Source organism: Oryzias melastigma, linkage group LG3, assembly GCF_002922805.2.
Source record: "Oryzias melastigma strain HK-1 linkage group LG3, ASM292280v2, whole genome shotgun sequence".
NCBI lineage: Eukaryota > Metazoa > Chordata > Actinopteri > Beloniformes > Adrianichthyidae > Oryzias > Oryzias melastigma.
This window is the reverse complement of record NC_050514.1, coordinates 13,697,814-13,716,080: the sequence shown is the minus strand read 5'-3', so window position 1 is coordinate 13,716,080 and position 18,267 is coordinate 13,697,814. Positions and strand designations below refer to the sequence as shown.

At 37.6% G+C, this 18,267-nt stretch overlaps 1 protein-coding gene across 1 annotated transcript; it reads right to left on the bottom strand.

Moving 5' to 3' along the window:
- Nucleotides 1–6: 6 nt before the first annotated feature.
- LOC118597960 (NTPase KAP family P-loop domain-containing protein 1-like) lies at nt 7–3,304 on the bottom strand. Its single transcript, XM_036209814.1, has 2 exons — nt 2,503–3,304; nt 7–305 (listed from the first exon to the last, which is right to left on the bottom strand). The coding sequence occupies exons 1-2, from the start codon at nt 3,028–3,030 to the stop codon at nt 132–134; spliced, it is 702 nt and encodes a 233-aa protein (XP_036065707.1). The 5' UTR covers nt 3,031–3,304; the 3' UTR covers nt 7–131.
- Between the last annotated feature and the right edge of the window lie 14,963 nt (nt 3,305–18,267).

Here is an 18,267-nt window from a genome sequence, read left to right as displayed (position 1 = left end):
AAAAAAAAAAAAAACAAACCTCACTTTTGACCTATGTACAAAACCCCATTAACATACATGAAAATTGGTCAATTCCATCCAACTGCTGTAAATATCAGTGTTGAGGATGGGCATCTTTGTTAAGATTCGAGTTATTTCTGCGTGGAAACTCCCAGGAAGTGCATCTTAAAGGCTGACCATTCTCCAAAGTTCATACCCAGAAGGGCTTTAAGGTCTTGAACGTCGCCAAAGACCAATGCAGAGCCGTTGATGTTGTTGCTTCTCACAATCTCTGCGTACTTCTCGTCAAAATTCAATTTTTTCATCTGCAAAACAAACCAAAAAAGGCACGTTTACTCAAAAAAAAAAAACATGTTTTTATTGACTTTGTCAGTTATTACTTAATGAATAAACATATTTTGTGAATATTTTCAGAAAAAATAAACGTTTGAAGTATTAAGATCAGATAAATCATTCAAGTTCTCTTTTTTTCTGTTTATAGCTTATGTAAGAAAAAAAAGCCCTTATTCTATAATTTCTTTAACTTTATATTGAGACATCCCTAAATGAGACATTTAGTGTGTTATAGGATAATTTTAAGGTTTTACATTTTAATGTCTTCTATTATTGTTTTGGCCAGTCTCTGTGAAAAAAAGGAACGAAAAATGACAGAAAACACCCTCATATGACTTATTTAGTTTATAATGATTTTATGACATAATAGTAACAGTAGCAGTTATGTCTTCAATTTGGGGAATATGTCTGAAAGTGCATAGAAAGAGCCACAGTGTCTGCATTAATGAGATTAAACAGTAAAGGCTAAAATGCAAAAATGTTGCCTGTTATTGGCTCAAGGTAATTTGTAGTTTACCTTTTGTCTATAAATGAGATTTTCATTGTGAAAAATTTCAGCACCTGCTGATCAATATGGGGCCAAATTGAGTCATACATATTTGAAACCCAAATTAAGCAAAATCGAAGCGGAAATATTGGTGTTAAGCTAAAAAAAAAATAAGTGAATGAAACTTTCTGCAATTTAAAATAAAGTTAAGAGTAATTATTTTCAGCGTCGGATCAAAACTCATAATTTCAGCTTTAAAAATATTTTTTCTTCCGTCTCTTTTTTAAAAAAAAATTCTCGTGGCTTCGAAATGTAATATTCCAGGTTTTAAACTTTTGGACCTGTTGTGGGGTGGAGCTAACACAAATGACCAATTAAAATCGACGAGGGCGGTATCCTTAGTTCTGGTGCATTCACTGACTCTGGGAACTTGGACAATAACGTGATGGCTGAAATTATCAATTTCTTTTTGTGACCTACCACATGGTGCTGGATGTAGACATTGATTATCACAAAATTTTTGTTCATCCATGGATTTTTCACAATTTTTAAAGATGAATCAAGTATTTATGTTGTAACAGCACATTGGTTTAGTAATTTGATGACTACAAAAAGAGGTTTTATTACTGTCTGTAACAAAGAAAGCATGTTTTGACATTTTTTTAGCCATTTTATTCAAGCATTACAACCTTTTTGATTCCTGCGTGACTGCACAATGGTGCAATGAATGCGCTAGAACGGCGTTTTGAACACGATAAAATTCTTCTTTTTGCGCCCATCGTGGAACAAAACAAGATAGTATGATTTTTGAGCAACATTTGAAGCGTTCGTAAAAAGAAGTGTTTTGGTTAGCCAATATGCCAAGCTTTACGCCTCTTTTCTTCTCGATTTATGACCCAGTTTAGTTCCCAGAGTCAGTAAAGGCACCAGGACTGAGTTTACCAATCACATTGAGTTTGATTGATCCTTCGATTTAGCCCCGCCCCCATGCCGTCAGAATGAGGCCAAAAGTTTAAAACCTGAAATTTTCAGATTCGAAACTGGAAAAAAAAATGAGTTGAAAGTGAAAATAAGATGTGCAACTGAAAAAAAAAAATTGAAACTGAAAATTTAGCTGAAAATATTTAAGTTTGAATTGAAATTGCTGAAAGTTTCAGACACTTTATTTTTTATTTTTTATACAGCTTAACACAAATATTTCAACTCGAATTTTTCAAGTTTGTTTTATTTGGGTCTCAAATTTGTATGACCTTGTTTTCTTTACAGAAAAGAATTTTTTCACAATAAAATTGTTGAAAAAATGTACTTGCAGCTTTATTAATCTTATGGATGCTTACAAATGTTGTCAAAACGAATGTTCATGTATCAGTAAAATGTTGGGTACAATATGAATGTACTAAATTCACAAAACCCCAAATTTTACACTATTCACAATTTTAAAATAAAAAACCCAGGTATAGTTTTGTAGTATTGGCTTTACTAGCTGGAAGCTATGACATTTAAAAATGTATGTTAATGTACTAGAATTATTGCAACCTATTTTATTTATTTTTTTTTATTAGAGCCTCAAAGAGGATTTTCCAGTCATTTTGCCGTGTCGGATGAGAGAAATTGAGAAAGACAACATGCATAAATTCATCCAAAAGAAATTGGGTCAAACCTGAAGAAATGGAAACACTTACCTCTTCACATATTTTCTCTTTGGTCATGTTGCTGGTTCTTTCTAACGGCAGTTGGGGGCTGCTCTTCCAACCAGAATTTTTCAGACGGGTTGTGCTTCTGATCTGAGCCAGCTCCCTCTTAATTGACTGATCTAGATTCACTAATACCGATTGAATTATCTCCAAGTTCCCAATGGTGAATCCAAACTCTTTCTCGCCAAGCATTTTCTCAAACATTTCTGGATCTCCATCCTGCTCAAGGAGATCTGTAATCTGGGATCTCATTGCGTACAGCTCGTCCCTGCACTCATTGAAGACATTCCATAACTGAATGGACTTATCTGTGGGCGTGCCTGCACCAGCAGTTTGATTTTTGTCTTCTATGATCTGAATGATCCAGCTGAGTCGACAGGGCCACTGGTTGGCTAAGACCAGCCATGCTCCAATGTTCTTGGGGTTGGGCAGCTCTCTATCTAATCTTTTCATGATACGCACGGACACCGAAGTAGAGCTGATAACTCTCTTCATGAAGATAGCATTGTCATCCATATACTGACTTAGTTGTGTTTTAGTGAAATGTATAATGTCTGAAAATAAAGTTTTCACTTCTTCTTCTGTGACCTTTGAGTTGTTTTCTTTCCTTTTAAGTGGTATTTCCGATTCTCTGTTGTTTGAATAAGGAAGATCAGAAGAACTCAAACAACAGCAAATCGAAGTTTTTGATTTTCTGTTGTTTGAATGATCCTCCTTATTCTCCAGATTTCCTAACTCCTCAGAGATCTGATCCTCCTTGACGCTGTTAAAAAAATCGGCCCTTGATTTTTCGTCCAGCACTGGGACGGTGAACGTAAGGGTTAGAATGCGGTTCAACAGCGCATAAGCTCTATCCTGTTTGGTGTAACGACCATTTGAAAAGTTTATTTTATCCAAAAGTACTTGAGGGTCCACCGCCAAAATGGATATAAACGGACTCTCCTTGTCTGAAAGCAGGATGTTCATGGCATCTAGAACACTCACGATTTTTTCAGACTTGCAGTGCTCTAGAGTAGTGATTTTCAGCACAATACGAATCCTGCTCCCCTCAAACACTTCCATGAACTGGATGAAGCGAGACAATAACCAAATTTCCTTCCTGACATGATTCATAAACCCCAACTTGCTGCTCAATCGGCTATTGTCCATTGCTCTCCTAATGTTCCCAACCTGGTTGAAGACCATGTTCTTCCCAACCTTAAAGCCAAATTTTGTCATAAATACTGCAGGGATTCCAAGTGAAGCAGCTAACATGCCCACAACCGCATATTCCTCATCGGATTCTTCTTCTTTTGTTGTGTTGTTGGGTTTTACTTCACCTTCGGGAAAATCCACAGTCATCAGGATTATCAAAAAGAAAATGGGAATCAGAATCAGAGCCAGGAAAATCATCCAGAGAGGGAAGCAGAGAATCTCCTTGGGAACCCAGCGGTTTGATGGTTGCTCTGGATCCTGGGTTTTCTGGCGCAAAAAAAAAAAAAGAAAAAAAAAAAGAAAAACAAAGTTACAGAAGAATTTTTTGGGGGAGTGCTTCAGGAGTTAAACCACATTATTTTCACACTTGTGTTGTTGGCGATATTGCTGCTATTTATTTGGAGATTAAAGGACATTTTTGCTGATGTTTAATGCTTAATCATTTGTTAATATTGTTATTAAAATCTGATTTAGGTTGAAATGCTGGAGTCCGCTAAGATTCACCCACATTTATCCTTTTTCAATGCCTTGTCTATCTGCATAAATCATGTCATATTTCTGTCAAAATAAACTCTATTGATACACAGGCAGGCTACAAACTGCAGGAAAAAACTAAATGAAAGGCTCAACAAATGCTGCTATGAAAAAATGTACGAATTGAAATGTATAGTCCAAGGAAGGAAAGACGATCATTCAAGTGGAATAATTCCCTTCGAAGTGTGCATTATACTGTTTCCGCCAAGTGCGATCATTTCTAAAAATGCACTCTTTGAAGGGAATTATCCCGCTTATACCACGGTCACTTACGAAAGAAATTAATATTCAAACAATATTTATTACTTTATTCTTGTTATTTCTTCGGTTTGGATAGCTTTTTCTAAAAAAGCGGACGCGGACTGCGTGACGCAGTGTTTTGTCACAGTAAAATGATAACACGCCACTAAGCTGGCTGAACCAACACCGACTTCAACTGAAGCTGCAAAGAAAACCGATATACAGTTTATGCTGTTTGTCACAATAGGTTAAATAAAGCATCAGTTCAAAGAGAAAATGTACTTCTTACTGCTTGTTTTTGTCCAGTTGATGAAGCAAAAGTTTGTTTTAAAGAAACCTGCGCAGTGATAGAAAATATTTGGGCTATGAAATCGGAACTTCTAATCACAGTGGATTATTACTTTTTAATCCACACCCAGCAGCCAATCAGAATCGAGTACTCACTTGGACCATTGTATAAAACCCTTTATGTGTTTCTTTCCTTTCTTTTTTGTTATTTGTGAAATTTACCATAAGAAGCAAAAACATTCAATAACCAACCCATTAATAAAACAGTAATACGGTAATTACTATTATTTTTAAGAGTAGAACTATAATTATATAAAATATATATAAACTATCATTACATGTATTGAATTGAATTGAATTTTATTCATATCCCAAAGAGATAAATGTATCTGTCATGGCACCAGAAAAAGTCAACATACCCTTATGCAATAGTACTATTTATGCTGTTTGTGCCACAATTACCATGTGTATCTGTGACATAGAACCCCACAAGGGGGCAGTAAATATTAAAAGTTAAAGCACATAGTATATAAACATATTCCCAAAGTTAAAATACTTTCAATTCTACAATAAGTGTTGAAAATCTCTATTTGCATAGTAGAAATGAGCTTTTCCTGGTTTGAACTTGTTGTGTAGAGCAAGTCAACATTGAAGTTAGTGGATTCTATTCAGGTGTTGGTTAACTGGATCAAGAACAGCCATTATTCAATGTGTACAAAAACCTACTGAGTATCTTTAGATAGTAACAGCTTCACAGTGGAATCTACTACATTTTTTAAGTAATTTTAAATGGGTCCACAAACCTTCTTCTTGACTTCCTCCATCTCATCAACTTGAGTCGTACGGAAAAGAGCAATTTTCATTTTCCCATAGCTGGACTGTATGGCCTCGAACAGGCGCATGGCTATCCCAGCCCACAGCAGGTCACTGCCTGCAAAATGCCAAGCACTAAAATCTACAAAAATGAGTCGAAGTTTATTTTTATCCAAGTTGTTCTTGGTCCATTCAGGTCTGTAAAAGAAAATCCGAAAGAGGAACATAAAAAAGCCACAAATGCCAGAGTTTTTTGGCCTGCACTTGCATCCTTCGGCCTGCTCAGTTTTTTCATCTTTGTTGTCCATAATTTCTGGAAAAACACAAACAAATAAATTGGACTTTATTTGGATGTTTCTGTATAAAGACATGATTGAGAGCATGAATATCAGACTTCAAAATATTGAATATTTAAAGCAGCATTGAGGTTTCTGAAACAAACGTGACATTAAATTCTACACCTGTACAGGTAAGGGTTCACGAACAACAGGGTTTCTATCTAGCAACATCTCAAAGGCTTTCTGTGGGTTTTATTATGCGAGCACCTCGTGTGCCAACATGTGCAATATATCTGCCAAGGTTAAAACAAGAAATCATCCCTATCCCAAACGACCTTCAGAGCTACACAGAGTAACTCGTCTTGTCTGTGGCAGTCCTTCAGTACACCTGGTTCTCCTGCACTCAGTCTGCTCAATGTCACGTCTCTACAAACAGACTCATTTTCACATTTCACTCATCGCACACCACGTATTACATGCAGGTCGAGCCCATTTATGACATTTGATTTGTTGTTTTATTTATGACAACCTATAAAATGTCATCAGATTTACTTCACGATATATGAAAAATGACAACATTTTAAACTATGTTTTCCAAAATAACTGCAAACCATATTTTAAACTTCATCCCCTTAAAGCCCCAATAGTGGAGCAGCTTAGTGTCATTTTTGCCAGAATCGTTCAGTTGATGATACAAGCATAACATTTGGTACAGTTATAGTCTCTGGGTCTAGTTACAGGAAAAAAGTGCTAGCCACACAAAAATCCAATATGGACTGCTAATGCCAGGGTGGCAGTGAGGATGAGCTCTTTCGGCCTAAAAAATGCCCTATAATGGCCCTATAATGTTTAGCAACAAAAACCGCATTTTACCTTATGAAGTACTCATATTTTTTCAATGTAACTCATTACACCAACAACCTTTGGTGGCCATTTTGGAAAATGGACGCCATTTTGGAATTTAAAGTGGCTAGCACTTTTTTCTTAAAATTTGGTGTCTTATAAGTGCTTCAGCCAAATTTCATGCTTGAATCATAAAATGAAAGATTTTTTGAGTTAGCTGCTCCACTACAACAAAAAAGCACAAATCCACTTTCAGTCAGTTAGATGTGCAGAAAAACAGCTTCACTGAGACATGACAGTGTAGAATAAAGTATACAGTGTATTGTCATATTAAATCATAATCCATCTGTATACCTTCCATGTGTTCCAGGATCAAGTTGAGTCGATCCTGACATGAGCAGTAGAGGCCCACAGTTGCAGGTGATGAAACCGTTGTCAGGGTTTTGGCTAAGGCATCGGCATAAGTCTCATCTGAAAGCAAATAAACAAATTCTGTTTCCATTTGACAGTCAAACACAGTGGGCTAATGTTACTTTTTCTTTAGTAGAATTGAAGCCTAACAAGAATTTAAAAAGGATTATTTGATCGGCAGCACCTTTTCAAGTCATTTTGCTCACTATAACTGAAAAGGCAGAAACTCTCGTGGACAGACTAATTGAATGCTATTTATTATTATTATAGACAGCAATTTAGATGAGAGAGAACTCCATTTTCTTGTCTTAATTGGAACATAATGATGCTGAACTAAACTGAAATGACAGAGCTTTTGCAAGACAGGTGCTCGTGAAAATGAGCACTTTCAGTGATTCACACATAATACTAAAATTATATCCTCTGAAGAGTCAACTTTTTAACAAGTGGTAACTGTCCCTAAGTGTTGAATATTACACGTGTAGGAATTTGGATGAAAATGGTTCTGACAACAGTCATGGGTGACGGTGGGATCAATAGGGTTTGGTTCAGAGGCATGGGTGGGACCCCACATCCTCAAACATGACCTTTACTTTAATCTCAGCTCCTGTGAGGTTTTACGACTATGATTCAGCCGCCCGAAAGACATAAACCCCCATGTGGCACCGAACAGGCCATCATGTTGTTCCAGCTGCTCATTCATATGCCCCAGACAGGCAGTTACTCAACTGATAAGGATGAAAAAAATGCTACCTGTGTGTGAAGATATTCACCGGGACATAAAGTCAGTGAGATTCTGCCTTTAAAATAACCAGCTCATATTTCAGTACTATTTCAGCCAGGGCCTTCTTGCTGTAATGCATGAACGATAACCACTACACCACTGTGCTTTTTTTTCTTTTTTTACTTTCAAGGTAATGCTAATTATGTGAAGTCTTATTGGTACTTTATGAATGATGAAAGTGGAATAACTTTTTAACAGCCTGTGCAACATCAGCAACCACTGTGTCTTGATGGGATGCCATTTATTAGTTACATGTTTCTCATAACAAACTTATAAATATTAGTTTTAATATATAAACTACAAATGCTAAATTATAGAATAAAAAGATTAGTTAAGTTTATACAAATGCTTGAAAAAAATTGCTCCAGGAAAGCAATGTTTGAAACCATCAAAATAAAAGACTAGATGTAAAAAGAAGACAGATTTAAATAGTGTTTTCTGGATTCTTCATCCTCGTGTCACAGTTTTAACACTTTCAGAGATTTTTTTTTGCTTTTCTGGGGTAATCATTCCGTGTAATCATTACGAGACTGCCTCGTCTTTGGATGAATTTGAGAGATTGACATGAGATAACGTTCAGGCATTTTTGCTTATATGCTAAAGCCTGTCAAAGAAGAAATCAAAATAAAACAGAAAGCAAAAGAAAAAGCAAGATCTAACCTATTGATAGCAGTTTCATGATGACTTTGGCTTCCAGATCACTCTTTTTGTTTCCGAGAATTTATTAGATGCTTCAGAGATAAGAACCCAGCAGAGAAGACTTCTTCCTCTACTTCCTGGTAACAGAAGGACATTTTCATTAGAGAAAGAGGCAATAACAGATCAATAATCAAATAATTGATTACATTTATATAATTTTAAAGTGCTTTATATAAATACAACTTTACCGATGCGTATGTGAAAACACAGTTTACCCTTTTGGTTACATCTTAATACAACTCACAGAGCCTCTATGTGTAAATTAGGATACTAAAGTCTGTAAATAAAGTTATTTGATGGGAATTCCTAAATAATCACATATAATTGAGCAACTATTTTGACCTAAAAAAAACTGAAGAATCTTCTAAATGCTGAAAAATAAAAAAACTCATAATGAAACAGCTGTGATACTAAAAGAATTGTAAATTTCAGCGTCAGATTAATGAAATGAGCAGGTTTCTGTCCAGACGTTTCTGAAAGCAGGTGATAGAGCGGAATACGACGTTCTTTTGAGAAAAGCTCTCATAAAGTGTTAAAATGATATATTAACATCTCATGTGCAGACTTGTTTTTGTAACTGGGTGAACATGTTCTATTCTTTTGGAATTTTTAAGTTCGGAGGGCCCCTGAAGCACTGCCTTATTAGGGGGAATATGGTGCAGGAGGGGGTGTGTCTGATCAGAGACCCCTTTTAAAGGAACAGTAAGACGGCAGCGAGAAGGCAGAGAGAGGGGGAAAAACGGAGCCCAAAGCACCGTGGTGAGGGAATCCACCACCTGGGCCTGGAAGGGGGTCAGCAGGACAGCCTGCGCCGAGTCGAGAGCCGGGAGAGCGTGGCGAGGGAAGCCAGCACCGGAGCCTGGCCCTGAGAGCAGCGTGCTGGACTGGTCACTCGAGTGGAGCAGCTCAGGGGAGGGCAGTCCCAGAAGGGCAGCCGAGCCAGGAGCCAGACAGCAGTCAGAGGGGGAAGCGACAAAAAGCAGCTCTCTGAGCTAAGTACCCCTCTGTCACTACATTTTTTCGTTTTTTATAAACCCTGGGGATATTGTTTTAGTTGTCTGACCTAATTTTTAAATTGCTTGTTTTTATTAGTTTTATTTATTGTGTATTTTTATGGTTTTATGTAGCCTGACATTTTAGCTCAAAACACTTGGTGTTTTTTATCTCTGTAACAGAGGCTCCTGGCTCCAACACAGACTGAAGACGGCTTTCCCTGCTGGACAAAATTGTCTTTCAACCTCCCCTTTTTTTTTTCTTTTACAAAAAAGAACTGTTGTACCGGGTCATCTGTCTCTACACAACTCCAAACCTTTTTCGGCTTCCTTACATTTTGACTCCCAAACGCGGATGAAAAGGGTTAACAGATTTAATCTTTATTAGCAAAGGAGTCAGAGGCTGATCTGACGGTAAAGTGATGCATGGTGGTTCTGATAAAGATTCAAGTTTGGGACAATTAACAAATAATCTCTTATAAATAAATGAGTCTTTTATTTATTTATTTTTTCCAAAGTACACCGACATCTTACAAAATTCACACGTTAAAACAGAATTTTAATCAGCAGATGTGAACAACTTCAGCGACAAAAGGAAGTTATTCACATGTGCTGATTAAAAAAAATGTTTTGCACTTTTTTATTCTACTTTTGGCATAAAAAAGTGCAAACAAAAGTAAGGAAAGGAGAAATTAAAAAAAACAGGAATGCAAATGAGAAATATATAAATGAACGTATAATTTATATAAATTATTTTGTAAGAATTGGTTGCCAAATCTTACTTAACAGTCCTGGTTTATATTTACTGCCAGATCGTATGCGCTCGACTTTAGCCACAAACACCCTTTTGTTTAACCAGGAGACTTCCATTGTAACAAAATGAGTTTCTTTGCAACTAAATGATTCTGTAGTGATCAATTATTATTATTTTTTTTAAGTACAAATTAATTCAGAAGCTTTGAAGATCATTAGCCTTGGAGATTTGACTAAGTCTCAGGCATCCATCCCCTTTGGGTTGGGCGAAGGCAGTCTTGAATATTGTCGTCAAATTTTTAACCAATTCTCAGTGATTATGGCTTCATTTTAACTCTACTTAACAAACTTATTACATTATTTTACTGAAGGTTTGTGATACTTTTCAGTTCAGAAAAAAAAAATGTTATAGGAAAATGCCTGCAAATCAGTGAACTCACATGGAAAAAAAGGATTCTTGTTATTTGTGTTAATTATCAACCTGTTCATCTAGTTCATTGTAAACTGAGTGTTTTAAATTTGTTTTTTTAACTTCAACTGATTTCCCTGCAAGACACTAACAACCTGACTTTCATTTCAATCAGCTTTATGTGTTATTTGTATGCTACAGCCTCTGTAGTGTGTTTATAAAAGCTAGAAGAACAGAACCCCCGTCACACAGATTTGCCTTATTGGTAGTTATTGATCTCTGCTTGATCAGACCTACCTGGATGCTTCCAAATTACAGGTCCTCTGCAGTCACTTCTATTCAGACGAATCAGGGAAAAGCAGCTGGATCTGGAAATTGGAGCGATTCTGCATTTATATCTTTCACATCAGGAAAAAAGGCCTTGATCATCATGGGGTGTGTCTCCAGACCAGGAGGTTTTTCAGGTTTATTACAAGATTGATATTAAGCTTTTCCGTTGAAGGAAGTTTCCTTGTTCTAAACCTTTTTCAGCTCACAGAAACATGTGACCATTACATTGCTTCTTATTGGAGCTTGCATGAAGTTGGCATGAGATCCACATATCTTTTGTGGAATTCCACAGGTTAATTAAGGCACCAACTCACAGCGAAAGAAAATTCCAACGGCAAAAATACCAACGCCTTCGGTTTTTTGTCCTGATGTAACCGTCAAGGCTATGAAAAAAAAGTTGTTCTAGTAATCACATCTATTTCTTATAATTCCCTTTACAGTATTTGCTTATTGCTAGCGTGCAAGCTTCTTTTCAACATTTAAAAAAAATCTGCTTTACAACAAAAATCGCTCTCAAACATCAGCAAATCAGCCATGCAAAAATATGTTTTTCAGTGTGTTTTTGTAGAGTGGTTGAGAAGAGAAAGAAAAATCACAGATGTTATTACATATCAACAAAACTTGTGTGTACGGTATGCAATATAGAGCTCTCACGACAAACTAATGTCTACTTTGGCCTCAAATATATTCATATTTCTCAAAACATTTGTTGTATAAAATATAATAACATTCTGCAGCGGATGAATAAAATAAGCATGCATTGCCCTGAAATATTTTACCACAGTTCCTTTTCTCGCGTTTCTGCTCAGCATATGTCAAACCAAAATCCTGATCAAGCCTCAGCAGTCGACCTAATGCCTATTTGTAACCATAAGGGATGTGACATTACTGAGCGGCTTTTTGAACTTTATAAATTTGCTCAGTATTTAGGCAAAACTTGTAAATGCTAATGACCCTCGCCAAAGGTGACTCTAACTTGATAAATAATTGCTCTAATACTTGGAATTTCTCCCTTATATGGATTGACCTTTTAAGAGTAGACAGAGCAAAGTCTGAAAAATCTGTATAAGTTGACATAGGATGAACTGAAAGGTCAGCGGCTGCACAAAAAGACGGAGACGGCAGCAGTTTGCTGTAAGGCTTCAACTTGACTTGTTATTTTTCACCTTTTTTGCTTCAGTTTTTTGCTTCTTTACTTTTCATTTAAACCATAATCATCCACAATGGAAATTTTTTTGTAACTTATTTTAAGAAGTTCTTATGTTGAGCAATCTTCGAGTAGCTTTAGTTAATGTACTGTTCTCATGACACTTGCATGTGTGAAGCTAAGTTCACACCGTCTTAACAATGCTCGTTCAAGTCACCAATTCCAATGAAAAATCCATGTAAACATCCATTATTGTGTGTTTTGGGCTTCCACATTCAAAACTCTCACCTTTGCTTGTCGCTATGCAAGTTTCGACAACCGTTTGGGATCTATGTAAAAAACTTCTTGGCCTAGAACACAAGGAGATTAAGCCAGGTCAAACTGGTCAGGGACTCGGATTTAACAGTGACATATGGATGGCTACTATTTTAATCCCTAAAGTGCCAACTGTTTAGAAATTGATCATAAAGAAGAAATAAATAATTGCCCCAAATGCCCCAAATAAAAGGGCATTTGAAGGGAAAGGACGTCCAAAATAGTTTTTTTAAGGGTAGAGTGAAGGGACTGAGTTCTGCGTCCCTTCGCTGGTAGGGTGAGCCATGTTGTGCTGTGGAGAACCGTTCTTCACGTGGATGTGGCCTGAAGACCAGAAGTTTACATTTAAATGTAAGTAATAACTTGTTGTTTTTGCACAACGTTTTTAAAGTTTTAAAATGCTCCACGCTATCATAGCTGACCAGCAACTACTGATGACGTCACTGAGTGGGAGCAACATCTGAATTTGAAGACACTATTTCTCCATTACTTTCCATTTGAAAGCCTAAAAGTATTTTGCAATACATATATTACAGAGCTGTGATGGAAAAAGCCTGGAGCAAAATATGCGAGATTTGCACCGCTTTGACATTTTGCACCAAGCCTCTTCCAACTGTAAGTGGTAGACATGCGCTCGTAAACAAGATGAAGAAGAGGCCCCTCCCTGCTTGTTCAGTGTGAACACCAGGGGCTAAATGGCTGTTCAAGAACCAGCATTTAGCACAATCTTGAATCTGCATCACATGCGTGCTGTGTCTGTATCTTAAAGCACCGAGTCACTTCAAATCACCCAAATAACATATATTTGCAAAAAATAATAAAATGATGAACATGACAACTATTTTGGTGGTTGGTATCACATGAGTTATGTCAGTTCTAATGACGACTTATCACAATCTTCCAAAAATAAAAAGTCTGAATCTTGCGGCAAATTGCAGAAATTAGGTTTAATTAGTTCATGTCTGATTAAGATTAAAAGGGCTTGGCCCTAGGATGACTGATTCTGTTTTTTACCTCAAGTACTTTAATGTTCAACCACTTCAATTACTTTTATTGTTATAGATGGTGTGTGTGTGTGTGTAACAGACAACTTTCTGTTATTACCTTGCTAGAGGTCTTCCTGCAAATCAATACCCAATGAAGTGGATATTATCTCCTTCTCTACACACCCTCATCACACTTCACCCTCCGATCACATGAACTTTTAAATTAAAGTTAATGAACACGCTCAAATTCTTCAGCCAAAACAGGCAGACAGAGTTTCAGGAGTGGTGTGACTCAAAGAGATTTCCGCTTCAAGCGAGGAGGGGGATTTATAGCATTATTGGGCTGGTAGCTGCTTTCTGGCAGGAGTTTGCCCTCCACAGATAATCTTTACAATGATCGCACTCCTGTGTGGGATTTCTCCTCTCCCAGGGTCATGCAGTACTGTCAGACACCACCAGGGGGTGGTAAGGTTCTACACATGGAGGTGAAACAATGACATTTGTTCAGCTGCCTTTCATCTTTGTGCTCCATTTGACATGTGGGAGCAGAAGTGTTGCTGTGCCAGGATGGTGATTTGCTGGAATGACATTTTACTACAGTGGGCAAGACGTTTTCCATAGAAACGAATGTGTGTGTAGAGATGATTCGTTTTGATGCCTGTATTGCAGAATGTTTAATTCTACAACAACTGTAAACTCTCTACACTAACTGGGATATTTGTGTGTATATATTATTTAGAGCAAATCTAACGATCAGTTTAAGATACTAGAAAACACCCCGAATCGACAACAAAGTAGACACACACAAGTACACACTTTCTGCATTATTTCTATATCTATTCTTCCTTAGGGCAGACAAGCCTCTCTATTGACACACAGCCTAATACCAGCTTGGCCCTGGCCCTGCTCGCATGGCCTAATTGGCCTCAAGACCTCTTGTTGGTGTGATCTATTGATCAGTTTCCCAGCAGGCACTGCAAAGTCACAGGAAGAAGACAGAAAATGGCCAGATATACAGAAAGTAAGCACTTCAAAATCTTGATGTGATGTCTTAAGCTTTGCTGCTCGCTCCACGGAGCTGGGGTCTTCACCCCGACGCGCCACGGTCCAGATTCTTGTCACCAACTGATTCACTCACGCTGATTGTCCTATATTGTTACCACCGGGATGATGGCACGAAACAAATGGAGGTCTCTGAAAGCTTTGAACCCCCAAAATGTCTGCAGACACCATCTGTATTGGATATAACACCAGAGGCGACGAGATCAAAACTCCTGCACACAGACAAAAAAAATCCACTTTTTCTTTGCAACCTCTGCAGCAAATATTAGTAGATAAAAATGCAGCCGGGAGATTGCCACTGAAGAGCTTTTCGGAGACAGGGGTGGAGAAATGGTATGCATGCTGATCTTGTATCTGTCAGTACAAATGTCCCGTGCTCGATCATTTGCCTGCACCTCCAGCCCTCTTTCTATTCGTGCTCACACCCAAGATCACATCATCTCCGTCTCCTATTTTTCCATTTGACTTTACTTTGTCGTCACCCTGAAAGCCATTTCATGTAAATAGCTTCTGAGCTTTATCTGCCTTTTAAGCCCTCTTCATCATCCTGAAAGACTTCTTTAAACCCCTCCCAAAAAACATACACATTTAGAAGGCCGTCTACAAAATGTGCCCTTCACAACTTCATAAAAAGCAACAAATTCTACTATATGAGGAGTTCTAATTTCCAATTCTCCACAGTACGTGAGAGCTACACTCCCATACGGTTTTACATTTATGATGCATGACAAGGCTTACAATTCTCAATCTTCTCTCCAGCACATTGCGAATAACCAGAGCTGTCTAAAAGTCGTGGCTGTGACAACGGGATCATTATACATTTTTCTTTTTGTGTGTCCGCCTCTCTGTATTCTTCTCCATGCCTCCCTGAAATCCGCCTTTATCCTGCTGCGTGAGAGCATAGCATCAGGTGCACACTGAGCCCTCCTCCAGGTGATGGTGTTGAAAAGAGGGTCCAGTCCTGAACCTTTTGCACTGATATAAAAACTTACACGCATGTGTGCACACATTTACGGCAGCCCGCTGATCGTGCCTCCTGTTTTATTGTCAATATCAGACGGTACAGAGGTTGACAGCTGTTGACAGGGGCTGGATTGTGGCGGTACAGATGACGGCAGCTTTTGCAGAGATAGAACGACTATATCTTGAGACTTCTTAGAGAGTGTTGTTAGACCGTTATGAAATCTGACCCTATCAAAAGTAAAGGAGGGGGATATAGCCAGATACTCAGGAAAATACAAGTGTTGCCCTTCCTGTGGAGCTTCTTCTTATCTTCCTTTCAGCTTTTTCCTCTTGTGGTCATCCTAATAAAACATTTGAAGATCCATACTGAGGTTTCTCTCGTCAGCATCACACCTGTTACTGTGAATTGCATTAAAAGTAGTTATCTTGTTTGTCAGTTTTTTAATGAAGAGACAATAAACATTAAAGGCAAACATGCACTGCATTGTAATGCACTCAACCAGTGCTTAGTACTGGACTAATTCAATATAAATGCATTTGAAAATGAAGCCACTTTACCCGGGACAACACCATGAAGTATGTGGTTTTAAAAAACAAGAATTGGACAAAAGGATAGATTTAAAGAAATTATCTAAACACATTTGCCTGTATGCTTTTGTTGTTCAAAGACCCACTCAGATGAAAATTGTGTTTTGGGTGTTTTTAACAGGCTCTGGTTGCATCTTTCTCATGATGGAGAACATATTTAAAGATAATTACGACAAAACATTAATTTTTCATTTCTTTATTTAAAATGTGGTGAATCAGGAGGGGACAAAAATTATATAAATATTTGAAAAAGCTTAAATATGTACAAACTACAAACCAGGCTCAAAGCTCCCACTTGCAGACAAATGGATCCATCAAGTCATTGTTTTTCTTGTCTGAGCTGGTATCTGGTTCAAAATGGCTGAACAGCTCCAATAATGGTCGCCATTTTTGTAGTAATAGGTTGGGGTTGTAAGGGGCTGTATGCTAGCGGGAGCAAGTGTACACTAAGGGATGATAGGAAGTGAAAGCAGGCTCACTCAACACCAGCAGTTCTGCCCACAACTCAAAGGCCAATTTCTGCTAAACCCCTGGCGCTCTGGCGAGATATTCCCTTAAAAATCTATTTTTTTTAAATGTTGCTTAAAAAAAATATGGGAATGCATTAGATAAAAAAATGACTAGGGTACTTTAAAGCCAAGTTTGGGCACTTACTTTTCATATAGGAGTTTCCACACAGACAGCAGGCTGTTGTTTGTATTTCATGAAAACTGCAAGACAGACAGAGGAGGCCCTCCAAACTCAAGGCAAGCTTTAGTGTAAGCTGGAACAAAATGAATAAAAAATGTAGAGGAATGACAGAAAACCTCTGCGGAGAGGCAAACAATGGTTCAGAAAATGCTCCGCTTAGATGAGAAAAGTCAATTTAGCTGAGGCGGATAGAGAGAGACACCGAAGGTGTACACCACAATAATAAAAATGGACAGACAAAAGAAGACAAGCAGACAGATCAACAAAGAAAAAAAAGACCACTTTATTATAGGTATACTTTGATAGCACTGAACTAGATCCAATTTCGTTCCGTAATAGGATTAATTCTCACTGTGTGGGCGCAGTGGGCGTGGTGTAAAGGACTTTTCCTTTGCTGTGCAGCTTCCCACCTGTTATATATCATATGTGTAGTATATTAGCACCTTTCATTAACAGGATGATCAAAATGTATCTAAATGTAAGGGAAATGTCTGATTGTGGTGTCATTGACAGGATTTTCTATTTTGGACGCCCAGTCTGCTATTGTTGTTTATGTTCCTTGACCAATCAGTTGCCAGCTAGTGTTTATCTGAGGCACAACTACACATAATGTTGCCTCTGGGACTCTCCACATACCTGATGGTAGATTTCTGGAGTGAACACACTCTTTGACAAGAAGACATTCCAAGTAAAGCTCCTTTGCTGCCATGCACAGCTGTACCACAGCTAAGCAGGATCTTTCCATCCATTAGAGGTAAACATTAGAAAGAAAGAAAAAAAGGTTGCAATTCTTTATGTCACACAGTAAGCAGCCTCGGCAAATAAAAAAAAAACTAAAGAAAAAAAAAAGAAGAAGAAGAAGATCAGACCTCCCCTACCTGGTCACGTTCTCCAGTTTAATTTGTGGGGATAATGGGGTGTTCTCAAGCCACCTCAGATATAATATCTCCCCAGAGTGTCCTAGGTCTGCTGTGGTTTCCTCCTGGCTTGTCATGTCCTTCCCTTGGAAGTCATTCAAGGGGTATTCAGATGTCCAAACCACCTCAATAGGAGTTACTCTACTTGGAGTTCCTCCTAAGAGACTAACCTTTGCACCCTGTCTGAATACAGTAACTCCACAAGACATCATTCTGGTTTTACCAACTGTAGTATTATACATTTGTTGCTGATTTGTGGACTGCATATTTAACCAGAAGATTGTACTTCATCTCAGAACAAAAAAAAAAAAAAAAAGAGAAAAATCACAACTTCAATAGTGAAGCACTTTTAAAACTATAAGTAAGTTTTGAATCAGAATCAGAAACATTTTTTGTGAATGCAATTGTAAATTGTAACATTTTAATTTTGGAATAATTGTAATAATTGTAATTTTGACAAAACAAAATTAGATTTTCACCTTCATGACTATGACAACTCTACAGCTTTACTTAACTT

Bases quoted from the DNA above. Each gene is read 5' to 3' on its own strand.
- LOC118597960 (XM_036209814.1), bottom strand. From the start codon at position 3,030: ATGGATGACAATGCTATCTTCATGAAGAGAGTTATCAGCTCTACTTCG. The intron at 306-2,502 runs GTAAGTGTTTCC...TTTGTTTTGCAG, and splicing joins AAGAGAAAATATGTGAAGAG to ATGAAAAAATTGAATTTTGA.